Consider the following 14,581-nt stretch of genomic DNA (forward strand, 5'->3'; position numbering starts at 1 on the left):
GAAATATTGTTTTGTTCATCAGGAAAACTCAATCTCAATCAAAAACACTCTCAATTCGCCTTATTCACATGGCGGCCATTGGCTGCTAAAACGAGGCTACAGGGTACACAAACCATAGGATTGTTATGTTCTATGCATTCACCTGTAGGTGGCATTAATTATATAGGAAGTGTACCCTGTAGCCTCGTTTTGGTTTAAACAATGGCCGCCGTGTGAATAAGGTGAATACTCCCTTTACTTTGCTGTTTGCATCTTTTTGTACATTAAAAATCAATAGGTCGCGACCGCAAAAGGGATGCTATCTCTATAGATAGATATGAACAACGTATGACTTATGGCCTTAAAAAAATTCAGTCAAACGATTTTTTTTCACTTTAATCCCTGCATTGACCCTCCCGCTGGATGCTGCGTAGCGCAACATTGACCCTCCCGCTGGATGCTGCGTAGCGCAGCATGCTTTTTATTTCATGTTTCTAGGTGCTACAGAGGCTTAGATATTAAATTTTGGTAGACGTTGACAATTTTTAGTATGTTTTCAGAAAACCCTCAGGAAATAAGGTTATTTAGTCTAGAATGCCATAGGATTCTATAGGCGTTTTTAGCAGGCATTTTAGGAGTAAATGGGTTAAAAACAATGATTTTCTTTCAGATGGTTATGGAGAGTGGAGAATGGTTAGTTGGGGGTGATCTCCAAGTTCTGGATCGCATTTATTGGAACGATGGCTTGGATGCATATCGCCTCACTCCAAATGAGCTGAGACAGAAATTCAAGGAGATGAATGCAGGTATGAGGACTCTTTACAGTAGTGTCAATCATCTTCATAGGCCAGAATTAGGTTTCTGTACTATGTTCTAGTACTAATACATCACTAGTTCTTATTTAGGCCTACTTTCATGCCTTTATATTTTTTCTGTATTCTTATACATAAATGAAGACAAGGATCATTTATGCCAAGTCGTTTATTGCCCAACAAAACTCTAATGCTACTCACACACTGCAAAACATAAAATCTAATCAAGTGTTAATCTTATATTAAGATCAAACAATCTATTTGGGATTATTTTTAGTGAAAAGACTTACCTAGCACTCTCTCGAAAGAGAGAGTGCTAAAAGGAGTCAAACTCTTAAACTCTTAAATTAAGTCAAATGATTTTACAAGAGAGCTAGGTCTAAGTCTCTTTATACTGAAAACAATACCAACTAGATTTTTTGATCTTGATATAAGATTAATAACATTTGGTTTGATTTTATTATATAAGCAGTTTTACAGAGTATTTTACACCCTTCCTGTATCTGTCTGAAGGTAGATAGACAAAAGGTGATATCTTACCAAGAGCTATAATCTTATATTAAGATAAAAAATATCTAGTTGTTGTAGTTTGCACAACAACAGTGGATGTAAAACAACTCGTATTAAGTTGTTTTACATCCACTGGGTAAAACAGACATAGTTATATATCGATAGAGATCCTTTCCATGTTGGCCAACATTTGTGATTACATGTTGAACCTGTCAGTAGCGAAAAAAAGAGGTCTATTTGTCTTAAATCTTAAGATACATTTTCTTAATCCATTGACAGATACATTTACTTGTTTTTGTCTTAGTTTATTAAGAAGATTTTCACTTATTTTAAGTCAAGAAAGCTCAAAGTAAGTATCTATATAACAATACTAACTAGATTTTTTTTTTATCTTCAAATAAGATTATAACACTTGGTAAGATATCACTTTTTGCAGTGTGGGGACAAAAGTCCTCTTCAACCTGTTTGTTGAGCATGACCGTGACATGACCTGCCACTGAACATGCTCCTCAGTTTATTGAGCGTGCTGTGTAGTGGGTGGCAGTCATTGTCCATGATCGCCAGCATCCTGCTCATGGTTACAGTTACAAAGTTACAGTTACGTGAAATGAAATTAAATGAAATAAATTCTAGCATTCTAAGATGTCAAATTCTAGCATTCTAACATCTCTGTTGTATTCTTTTATTTTTCAGATGCTGTTTTTGCCTTTCAACTCCGTAATCCTGTTCACAATGGCCATGCATTGCTAATGCAGGACACCCAGCGGAGGCTAGTAGAACGTGGTTACCGGCAGCCAGTGTTACTGCTGCACCCACTTGGTGGTTGGACTAAAGAGGATGATGTGCCTCTGCTCTGGCGCATGCGCCAACATGCTGCTGTCCTTGAAGATGGTGTCCTAGACCCTTCATCAACAGTTGTTGCCATCTTCCCCTCACCAATGATGTATGCTGGACCAACAGAAGTAAACATTCTTTTTGGATTGAATTGTGATAAAAGCCCCATTTGTCATATCCGTTTGCCTCACAACAGGGTTCTCACGGGTCATTTCTGGCAGGGACTGAAAACAGAATAATTTTATTTTCGGTTCGTTCTGAGCAAAAACAGATTTTTTTCGTTCCTGTTCTAGTGGTCCTAGGTCCAAAATTCTGAACTACCACTTTAAAATATTTCATGTTTTAGCTAAAATAGTCCTAATCAATTATTGTTATTGTTACAACTAGAGGAATGAAGCACTGAAGCGCCAAATGCACTATTCTCCACCATGTTCAAAGAAACTATTTCTTTCATTAGATTTATAGGATCAGAATACCTCCTAGTTTTAACTATCAGTTAAATGCTTGTTTTATCCAATTACAATAGATCACTGTTACAACATACACACAACATTTCATAGCACTCCGCCAAATTTAACTGTTATTATTAGCAAAGTCCCTACCATAGATACTCATTTACACCGGCTCCATATTAGTTACATCTAGGTGCTAATGCAGGGCTATTTCTAAAAACTGTTTCTAATCTAAACTACCTGAGGCTACCTTTGTAGTAAAGTGCAATCATGTCATGCATTGTGTACTGATGTTGCAATTTATTTTGCCCATCGAGACAAATGCTATTGAATATGGTAGCTTAGGCAACCACTAGAGGGGTGCTGCAGAGCACCTGTAAGTGCAGAATGATGAGACAGAAGAAAGTATTTTATCAGTATTTTAACTAGCAACTCCAATCTATCCAGGTACAGTGGCACTGCAGAGCGCGAATGGTGGCAGGTGCAAACTTCTACATCGTTGGTCGTGATCCTGCAGGCATGCCTCACCCATCCACTGGAAAGGACTTGTACGATGCTACACATGGAGCTAAAGTTCTCACAATGGCACCAGGCCTCATCTCTTTGGAGATTGTCCCCTTCAAAGTGGCTGCTTACAACAAGGTGAAGAAAAGCATGGACTTTTATGACTCCCAAAGGTAAGGAGCTATTTTTCGTTTTTAGTTATGTTGCTACACAGTCATAGTCACACATTGCAATCTGGAATCAATAGTTATATAAATTGCTAAAATGCTATACATTTGAGTATCACCAGAGAATGTCTAATAAGGGGAGAACTGCCACTCTCGGAAAACTTCCGGTTTCTGAACTGGTTGCAGTTCCTTCTGTGGTTCCACATGAGGGCGCTCGTCCACGAGTGCAGAATGCATGGAGGTCTATGGAGCTGTACCCCTCAAAATCCACTTTTCTCGGGATATAATTTTTTTTCAAGTAAGTTGAATATTGTATTCGAAAGGGGAGGCAAAGAAAATACACTTGGTGGAGTATTATATATTTTAAAGTCACTTAATTGTTCTAAAAAGCCTTTCAAACGTGTCAATGACGTCACTCATTAGCACAATGCTAGCGTGTTATAGGCAACAACGACCCAAACTGTAAGAAATCAAAAGGACATAAATACTCGTTCATTCAACTTTTGACCTATAACCCATGTTGAAGTTATACAAACTACAATCAAATCTGAGATTTGTCAACGACAATCAGGTGAAAGAGACAAATTTAGCCGTCTAGCTCCATTGACTCCCATTCATTCTGCACTCATGGCGATCGCCCCCAGTGGAAATATGGTGGAACTGCAACCAAAATTCGGTACAATGGGACTTAATACGGAGTGGCAAGGCTCTCCGTAGACGGGCTCTGGTATCACTTTAAATGAAAAAAATGCAAACTGCAAATTGCTGGACAAGCCTATCACACACTTGGCTTATTGAAATTGTAATTTTTGTGCAGTGTTTCTGTTTTGGTTTTCTGCTGAAGGGAACCTGCTCAGCTTGCCTCAACTCACTCTCTTTAATATCATGCCCCCAGAGTGTAGCACTGTAGCTGCCTGGTTGCTCTAGCTGTTGGCTGCAGGTAGCACCCATTTCTTTTTGTTTTTTCGTTTTATTTCATATCGACAGTACTTGGTGACCTCGAGAAATGGAGATCTGTAAAAAAATCGCCAGTTTTCCTCTAAAAAACACTTTCTCACTGATTCGCTTGATTCCATTGTTGTTATTGTTACAAATGTTGTAACTGTGCGTCCCACGTTAATGATGACACAGAAGTTTCCTTCTGCAATGCTATAGCATTCAGCTACATGAAGGAGGCACTTTTGTGTGCTCGAAAAGAAAGAAAACCGAGCAGGTCCTGTTCAGTGGAAAATGGTCATTAGTGAAGTGAAGTACACCCATTTGCTACTGTTTAATCAACTTAATTACTTACTTACTTACTAAAAAAAGTACTTCCATTTGTTTGATTGGGAGTAGCCTTGGGAATAGCTAATGAGAGTGCTGACTAAATGTATCACATGGCGGTACCAAATATAACCGCCGCTCAGTCCTAAACATTCTCGCCGCAGAAATAAATCACACTTGTCAAGTTTCTCTCCATCCCCTACTCATGCAACTCATTCTATGTGTATGTAAGTGAGTGTGTGCATGTGTTTTTGCTTTTGTGTGTGTGTGACCTGCCTTTTTGCGGTATACTTCAGTGGCTACAGCTTCGAGAAATAAGGATACAGCTGTGCATCCATGTCTTCAAAGTATTTTGCTGTTGCAAATACCTCTCACACAGTACCCCATTCAGTGTTTGAAATATTATTTAGGAGTTATGTAACTTTGTATTGGTGTTAAAAATCAAACTCATCCAAGTGAATTCCCACAAGTAAATTAGGGCGTGATATTCATTTATCATAAATATTCTATATCGGTGGTATACACCCATATCTTTTTGACTTTGTAAAAAATAAATAAATAAATAAATAAAGTTTTAACGGTTTCACAGATCTGTACCCACTTAAATCTTAATTAATAAATCTGTCCGATTAATTAATTAAATTGTAATTTAATTATTGAGGGCAGCTGTCATACTGAAGGACCCTTTCACCTCTGCAGAATACATCAGACAGGCTCTGAAATGTTTTAAATCTTAATGTTAGTATCTCTTGTGTCATAACCATGTCAACTTTGACCATTGATATATACAGGCATGAAAACTCCTCACCTTTCGACAAAATTCGCCGGTTGGAATCCAAAATGGGGGACTTACATGGTTCGCGCTGATCCGATGAGAATTTTTTTTTTTTTGGGGGGGGGGGGTATGGGGTTACAACTGAGTTTACAAATCACGCACAGACGCAAACACATCTTGATGTGTTGTCAGATCCCCATTAAAAAACTTGTCTGATCCAGCATCGAATATGTGAATGCAGCCCCTATGCATTTATTAAACAGTGGGAGCTAATTGTTGCTGCAGACGCAATGCGAACAGAACGCTTGCGCCGGAATAGTCTCCCTGTCTGTGTGACTGCAGATAGATGCGTCTGAAATGTCAGCTGGAATGTGAGCCCGGCGAGGAGAGATGCTTATTGCAGGTGGGCTAGTTGAAACTTTTAACTTCTGTTAGAAAAAGACGTTGAGATTAGTGTAGCAACGTAGCATAGGCTCATTTCTTCTAATGTTGTTAAAGTTAGCAATATTGGACAGAAATATAGACATAACGAGTTCATTTGATGAAGAATACGTGCAGTTTGAGCCATCTAGATCAACAAAAGGTGAAGCAAATAGGCATACTTTATCAGTAGCAAAGGCTAATGTGACTAACTAAATAGTTTAATTAAATGCTCCTAAACTGTGCTGTTTTGTGGAGTTCAGAGACAAAAGCAGTGTTTGACATGGTAATGCTGTCTTTAAGAAACATTCAGTGGCCTGATCAGTAGTCTGTGTCTACAGGGTACAGTTTAACATGTAATGTGAACACTGTTCACACAACTTTATTGGTTGGTTAACCACACTAGCACAATGCCACAATCTGTAAGTAGCCTAGGCTGCAGGTTAAAACATAACCAATGGTTCCAGCATTGATAGAGTTTCTGAGTACAAATATCTTGGTATATGACAAACTCACATATAATTACCATATAGCCATTCTAGTAAAAAAACTGGTTTGAAAAATTGGTTTCTTCTACAGAAACAAAGCCAACCTCCCTACAGGAAACAAGTTGTTGAAGCAGTTTTTATGTCAGTTCTAGACTATGGTGATGTGATTTGTAGAAATGCTTGCTCACCCCTGGACTCAGTCTACCACTCTGCCCTGAGGATCATTACTGGTGATGGCTATAGCACTCACTCATTGTGTCCTCTATGGTAAAGTGGGTTGGTCATCTTTGTCTGAAAGGAGACATAATCATTGGTATCTCTTTATTTACAAAGGTATTGTTGGAAAATTACCAGGTTATATTTCAAACATGCTTGTTTGGAATTCTGGTCCCTATCAGACCAGATCAAATGACTGTTTGATGCTCAAGGTTCCTCGTATCCACACTGAGTTGGGAAAGTCGGCCTTTTGTTATGGTGCCCCTACTTCCTGGAATAATCTCCAATGTAACATAAAAATGAACTCTCTACTTTCCTATAATCAATTTAGATCTTTAATCACAAACCTTCCTATGTCAAATTGTACCTGTTTTATGTAAATGTTATTTTATTATTATTATTTTATTATTCATATTTTCTGTATTTTTATTTTCCCTTCCTCCTTTATAATGTTATTTAGGTTACCTTATTATTTGTTATATTTTGTTTTGTTTTCCACAACTATTATACTATAGACCCTTTCAACAATAAAAACAAAAACAATGCTTGAACGTTCTATTTGGTTCCCAATATACTTCCTCTGCATTAAGATAACATATGGAATGTTAAAACGGAAGCCTTGTGGGGCCAACTATGATGCTGATAATGGAACTCTCTTGAAAGGGTCTATAGATATATAAATCCTAGTCTACCCTATTATATAATAATGTTAATGTTAATGTTAGTCTGAAATAGTGTGTGTCTCAAGCAAGTTTATTTACTACCTGGTTTGGTCCAACAAATATTCAGACTTATCATCCTTTTCAGACTTATTCTAATAATCTACTATGAAGTGTCCATTAGGCCTATGAAATCTTCAGAAATGTCTGATAACTTCAGGCACATAGAAAGAAAGAAAACTCATGTAGATTACTGAGGAGGAGAGGAGGACCAGGCTGAAGCATGTTGCCAAACAGTGCAAGCGGGCCCTTTCCCTACTTTGGCCCAAGCCAAAAAGAAGAAATAAAGGGGTTTTTTTTGTAAAAATTAGTCATTTTGTAGTTTGTTTTCTTTATAAATCTCTGGTTTTAGGCAACTTCATAATCCATGGAAGCTATGCACTATTGGCAACAATGTCACTCGCGCTTGTTTTGCTATAAAATGGCCATTTCCCTCTTTGTGCACCCTTCTCACCGTTTTCATGCCTGTATATAAAGAAAATTGGGAGGTTGCATCAACAGATTGTTGTTCTTTTTTGTTGTTCTTTTTTTTCATCATGTGTCTCAAGATTAAATAAATGAATAGCCTAAATAAATAAACAAACACTGCCTTCTCTATACACCCTAAATCAGGGGTGTCAAACAGAAGGCCCGGGGGCCAGATCAGGCCTGCCAGCCGGTTTCATACCGTTCCTACCCAGATGTTTTGGGTAGGAAGAGAAAATTAGAAAAAAAAAGATATTCAATGTGTTATAAGCAATATCTCTATGATATGATGACTTGATTAAACCTAGCACTACAAACTATCCTTAGGAATTAAGAAGTGTAAAAACAAACATGGAAGTAGAGCATTTCAAGAGAGAAAGAGCAGTATATGACAGCAGTGCATTATTTGTACTTGTTTGCCCATAAGTGATATCATCAAATAACACTCTGACACCCATGCAGAAAAATGATACTGATCATGACAATGTTGGCCCCCCACGATGTCTCATTCCAACAAATCCGGCCCACTATCTAATATGAGTTTGACACCCCTGCCCTAAATGAATTAACCACACATTCTCTGCCACACTAAAAGTCACCTTATGTGTTGCAGGCATGAAGACTACGACTTCATCTCGGGAACACGAATGAGAAAAATGGCTCGCGAGGGTCAGAATCCTCCTGATGGCTTCATGGCCCCTAAAGCTTGGAATGTTCTTAAGGAGTACTACAAGTCTCTAGAGAAAGATGTGGATACTGCCTAAGGATAGACAACATCCATCCCATTTCTGAAAACTCATCAACTTATTGGACTACACAGTATACTGTATGTGCTGACAGCTTGTGGTACTTAGGCATATATCTCACATTGTACATACACACTCACCTCTCTTTTGTTCTACACTGGAAATCTTTCTGAAAGATGGTCTACTTAGAAAGACAAAGTAAGGATAGTGCTAGCCAGAAGCATATATTATAACTTAAAATATCATGATTAAGAAATAAGTATCATTATGAATATTTATTGAATTATTTTGAAAGGTCGATCATTGGATCAAATTAACAACAAAACACATTGCATTTATATAGTGCTTTTCAAGACATCCAAAGCACTTCACAGTGAACTTCACTAACCACCACCAATGTATAGCGGAGTAGAGTCAGGGAATGAGCCAATTACACTGGGGGATGATTCGAGGGCCAGATTGAATGCCAGGTTGGAAATTTAGCCAGGACGCCAGGGAAGCCTACTCTTTGCAATACTGTAAGTGCCATGGGATCTTTAATGACCACACTGGACCTTGGTTTGACGTCTCATCCAATGAACGACATCACCTGCCGTACAGTGTCCCCGTCACTGCACTGGGGTATTGGGATCAATTTTTGCCCAGAGTGAAGAGTGTCACCTGCTTTCCACCCATCAACACCACTTCCAGCAGCAACTTTACATTTTTCAGGGAGGTCTTCCATCCAAGTACTAACCAAGCCCACACCTGCTTAGCTTCAGTAATTCAGAAGACAGTCTGTTGGTCCGGCTGCTAGCAAATTAAATGTTATTCAGTTTTTAAATGGTTTGTGTAATTTCAGTGCATCACAAACTTAGAATGGTGAATCTGAGTTAATTTATTCTGAGTTGTGTTCTATGTATTATAGTCAACCATGACATTTATTAGAAAATGCTGTACATTCTTTGCAATCCTCACAATCTCACCCTGTTGTGCATCATGTTATATGTTCAAGTAGATCCTACTGAGGTAATGTCTAGTAGATATGGAAAAGACATTTGTGTACTTAAGTTAAAGGTGCCCTGCCACACAAAACCGTTTTTACTTGTATTTTTTTTACATGTTAGGTCCATATGTGTTTGTGCTATGTCGTGAATGTGACAATAAACAGCTACCTCCTCTGTCAGTCTAGCCACTGAAAAGAAATAAGCAGAGAAATTAGGTCAATTGCAAAAGCTCTTCAGATTGACGTGGAATTGATGAGCTCATTACTATTCATGAGCTCGCCCAGTTGAGACAGTTTTAGTATGCCTATGTAAGGATGGTAGCCTAGAAATCTAGACGCACCCTAGCGGCAGCAAATTACATTTGCTTCCAGGGCTAGTCTAGCAACTCTCCGTTGGCTTGTGAGCTCGAAAAATTAAACTTCTATCAGGCCAATCAAATCGTGTATAGAGTCGTTAGGCGGGCTTAACATAATGATTGATGGCAGAGTTGCAACGGTTTGGCTTGAATTCCCTGCTACTTGAAAACAAAGAAGATGGATGTTGCTGTTGGCCAACAGTGTGACACAAGTTAAGCTTGTTTTAAGTTGGCAAAAGTTTTAACTAGCCAACTAGCTCCACTGGTGGGAAAACGCATGGGACTCAGCGCTGTCCTATTGCGTGCAGAGGGAATTTGAAAGACAACCGATTATCCCGCCCCTCGGACTGAGCACTGCGAATGGTCAGGGATGGGCACAAATACATCAAAATGTATTTCTAAATAAAATACCAAATACCCACCTTAAAAATGTATCAAAATAAGCTACAAAATACAGCAGCCAAAAAATATCAAAATAAAATACTGTATTTTTGTATTTTCAAAATACTACAAAATACTTCTTTCTAAAAGCCTTTTTCTTCTATCCCTTCACTTGTACACTTCCTGGAAAAACATCTGACAGCAAGAGACTCCTTCCATAATCAGTCAACAGATTAGACCTGACCCCTAATGTTAGACATCCCAATATAAACCTCTGCCAGGGTCGGCACCAGCGAGCAACCGGTGGGGGGGGGGGGGGGGGTATGAGCACTGACAAAAAGGGGGCACCTCACCTCATTTTTATTAGTTATTTTTCCAAAATTGCAATAATAAAGAGCATCCTTCTAGCCTTTTGGATAACTGAAACAATATGATCATTGGGGAAAATAGTGCAAGAACATAGCGGTCATAGCAAACTAAAGTACATGGGGTCAGGACCCAATAAGGAAGAGGCTCAATACATTGATGAAAAAATTTTACAGGTCACAAAGTTTGTCCGACTTTTACGAAACTTGACGCAGATCATCGTCAGACCATGCCTCATAAACTCATTGCTTTTTGGAGCCATATTCAAAACCCATCGCCCGTCACGGTCAATCAAGTTTGCCGGCAAAGCCGCCAAACAGGAAGTGAAGTGATATCTCAGCAAGGCTTTCGCATATCAACACCAAACTCAGTACATGGTCTCAGGACCCAATGAGGAGGAGGCTCAAGAAATTTGGTACATTTTGACCACTGTGTGGCGCTATAATCACAGGAAGTATAGTCATATTTCAGCAACGCTTTGACATATAAAAACCAAAGTCAGGACATGGGGTCAGGACCCAATAAGGAGGAGGCTCAATAAATTGAATGACCTTTGATCACTAGGGGGGCGATATAATCACAGGAAGTGGGCTCATATTTCAGCAATGCTTTCATGTATCGAAACCAAACTTAGTATATGGACTTGGGACCTTATCCTGAGAATACAAAATACATTTGGTGACCTTCAACCACTAGGGCGGCGCTAGAGTAACAGAAGATTAGGTCATATCTCAGCAATGCTTTCATGTATCAAAATCTTTGTGACACTTACTGCCTCTGTCTATGTTCTCTGAGCTGTGAAATATTTCAGTGCTATGGTAACTTGACAAGATACCTCAAACAAGGACATTTCCAATTTTGCACATTTTAAATAAGAAATGATTTATGTCATAATTATTGGCTTCTAATTGGCTTAACTGATTGGATGGTATTAATGTGACAACCTTTTTATTTTACTTTATTTATGTATTTACATTGATTCAGTTTCAGGTGTATACAAAATTATTCAACTGTGATGAAACTCACCATAAGTGTGGTTGTGATGGTGTTAAATAACTTAAAAGGTTAAAATGCTACCAAGTATACATTTCTAAATAAGTCATCCATTTGGATTGTTTGTCTTTGAGTTATTGTCACTGATTCATAGTGGGCAATCTATTACACCAACTGGCTGGGAAGTGCAACAATTGTGGAGTCGGTACATCTCCAAACTCAAAAACAGTAGACTAACAGTCAATAAAAGTGGACTGTCAGAGCAGCACAAAATACCACTTAGCACTCATGACTTTTAGTTTACAAGATATCATAGTGAGCAGCACTTTGTGTACAGCGCAGGATGCTTCCCTCTCACAGCAGAGTGCATAAACTCTGCATAAAAGAGTTGAGACGCAGAGAGATGCCACGCAAGCGCATGAATCATCGCGCGTTCATTAGTATCGTGCTGGGGAGAGAGTCAAGGCTGGTCCTCTGGGGCTCCAAGCTGAGGAGAGGCAGCAGCAGAGGCCCCATCACTCAGGCTGGGCAGTGGGCTGGGAGCCAGAGAGGCTGATAGGAGACACCATTGTTCCAAAAAATAAACTGAAGCCATTTGATCCTCAAGTCTGGGTTCTTGGGCAAAATGCATTGTTGAAGTTCTATTCGTGCATAGCGCACAAGTCCCTTGACATTCAGCCATCCTTGTAGCCTGACGAGCCAGACCCACATTAAAATGTAGGGTCTGGGCACTCACCGTTCATACCATATTGCAACACTTGAGTTTGCTATTTTCCTTTCTTTTTTCTGTTTTACAGTTTTTTCTAGACTTTAAATTTGTCTATGTACTGCATGTCATAAAATGCTTTCACGTATCAAAACCAAACTTGGTTCATGGAATCAGGACCACATCCTGAGGACACACAATAATTTTAGCAACCTTTGACCACTAGGGGTGCTATAATCATCAACACTTTCTCGTATCGACACCAAAATTGGTATGTGGACTCATGACTACAACCTGAATTTGGTGATGTTTGAGGTATGCGTAAGTGTGGGGGTCTATTGGGGTGTGTGGGGGAGGAGGTTTATCTGTGCATGTGTGTGGGTGGGTGGGTTAATTGGCTGTGTGTATAATGTAACAACATTGCGTTGCCAGGACAACTCCTGCGCCCTCATTGCTGCTGGCCCCCTCATTGCTGCTTGCAGCTATATTTATTATTATTATTTTCCAAAACCGTGTCTGCAGCCATAACCATAATAGGTAGACACCACATTTTCACCATACTGTAGGTCCCAAATCAGTGCATGATCTCAGAAAACAGAAATTACCCACAGAGTGTATTATATATATATTATATAATACGTTTTTGCTCATATCTCATAATGGAATTTTCCCAAAATATTTTTTTCTTGTTCCTTCAGAGCACCTACATCCAATTCACCCAGCCACGCTTATTTCCATATTGCACATTTTCCCACCATGGGAAAATAGCAAAGAGGGAGGTGTAAAATTTAAGTCATTACTTAGTGTGACTTTGAAAATATTGTTTGTGGTGCAACCCACACAAAATGGTACTCCAATAGAGAGAGTAACTTCCTACAAATATCTAGGTATTTGGTTGGATGAGAAATTGTATTTTGCAGTCCATATTGAGAGCCTTTAAATTTTTTTTAAAAAAAACCTCAGACCCAAGTTAGGTTTTTATTTTAGATTAAAGAAGTGTTTTCCTTATTCAGCAAGGAAAAGGTTGGTGCAGAGCACATTGTTATCAGTGTTGGATTATGGTGACCTAATTTATATGCACTCTTCTTCATCTTCAAAAAAAACTAGATGTTTATACCACTCAGCCTTGCATTTCATTACAGGTGCAGCAGCCAGAACTCACCACTGCATTCTGGATGGAACTGTACAATGGTTCTCCCTCTCCCTCAGAAGGAAATTTCATTTATTGATTTTCATTGCTAAAGATCTAATGGGTAAATTTACCCCTCTACATTTCAAATTTGCTTTCTTACCATAATAGTGTTTACAGGACAAGGTCGTCAGATTAAATACTATTAGTTATTCCATCAACAAGAACAGAACTTGGTAAAATAACTTTCTCATCATATGCACCAAATGTCTGGAATGAACTTCAAAACACCCTAAATCTAGAATCACTTCCACCTTTCAATACTTTTAAAAACCTTTTAAAGTCAACTCTGACAGAACAGTGTAATTGTTTTTAACTAGGTGCCCTTTAAATTGTATGTTTGTATAGCTTAAGTTAAGTTTAATGTCTTGTTTGTGTTCTAGTACGTATAGTGTATGTACTGAGATTTGTGGTGTAGTATGTAACCTTTGTCCTGTCTTATTTTTTATTTTTTAGGTTAAATAATAATAAAAAAAAAATTTAGTAGCTCCTATACTCTGATGTAGTGCCAGTTTACGTTGGAACTAACCTAAGATGAAATGTTAAACTGGTGCAACCGGCTACTGATCCCGTTCAAACGTGGTACACACCACCAACACAACATTCTTTGGATGCACACCGAATTTGGTGAAATTCTGTCCATGGGGGCGCTGACTATCATAACTGAATAATGAATACTGAATATACTGTATGTGCATTGAGCAGAATTTAAACATGGCTGCATGTGACATTTCTTACAGATCAAAATTACAAAATGGCTTAGCCTAAAATAAGTTATTTAGCCTATTGAATAACTTCATGATAGAGAAGACAAACCATTTTGTGGAATGATGCATCATCATATGAAATTTGCAACAATGTGAAAACAATCTGGTAGCCTATAAGTGACATCACGCTCTGTCTGCCACTCATTGTCTGTAGCTGATCAAAATGACATAAGCCTAAAGCTTTGAGTCAAAGGGGAACTATGCAGGTTTTTAGCTTAATTTACCTTAACTGAACAGCTTCAAAGTCATTGGAATGGTTATATGACTTTTTTGGGGGTTGAATTGTGGCTGTCTCGCTTCCCCCTAGCGCCTGTGAGCGGAAAAACCACCCTTCCAACTTTGGCGGGCTGATGGCCTCAGAGACAGAAAGTCTCGCAGCCATATAGCTCACAGCCTCGCGATGTAACAAATTGCTTTACTGCACTAAACACATACACGCCAGGCACCGGCTAGAAAAAGGTAGCAATGGAGTTTCTCAGACATTAGTC

At 38.7% G+C, this 14,581-nt stretch overlaps 1 protein-coding gene across 2 annotated transcripts in view; it reads left to right on the forward strand.

The window, feature by feature from the left end:
* papss1 (3'-phosphoadenosine 5'-phosphosulfate synthase 1) overlaps positions 1-9,515 on the forward strand; it is a 32,903-nt gene extending 23,388 nt beyond the window's left edge. For both annotated transcript variants that reach the window (XM_076264877.1, XM_076264876.1), the window contains exons 9-12: positions 650-785; positions 1,995-2,263; positions 3,035-3,264; positions 8,218-9,515. In XM_076264877.1, coding sequence (XP_076120992.1) covers positions 650-785; positions 1,995-2,263; positions 3,035-3,264; positions 8,218-8,368 — 786 coding nt within the window. In that variant the 3' untranslated portion in view covers positions 8,369-9,515. The remainder of the gene's footprint in view (positions 1-649; positions 786-1,994; positions 2,264-3,034; positions 3,265-8,217) is intronic.
* The last annotated feature ends 5,066 nt before the right edge of the window (positions 9,516-14,581 follow it).

Source organism: Alosa pseudoharengus, unplaced genomic scaffold, assembly GCF_046254945.1.
Source record: "Alosa pseudoharengus isolate Yale_2024_CS ecotype anadromous, Long Island Sound unplaced genomic scaffold, YU_APseudo_1.1 YU_APseudo_1.1_scf_4, whole genome shotgun sequence".
Taxonomy (NCBI): domain Eukaryota; kingdom Metazoa; phylum Chordata; class Actinopteri; order Clupeiformes; family Clupeidae; genus Alosa; species Alosa pseudoharengus.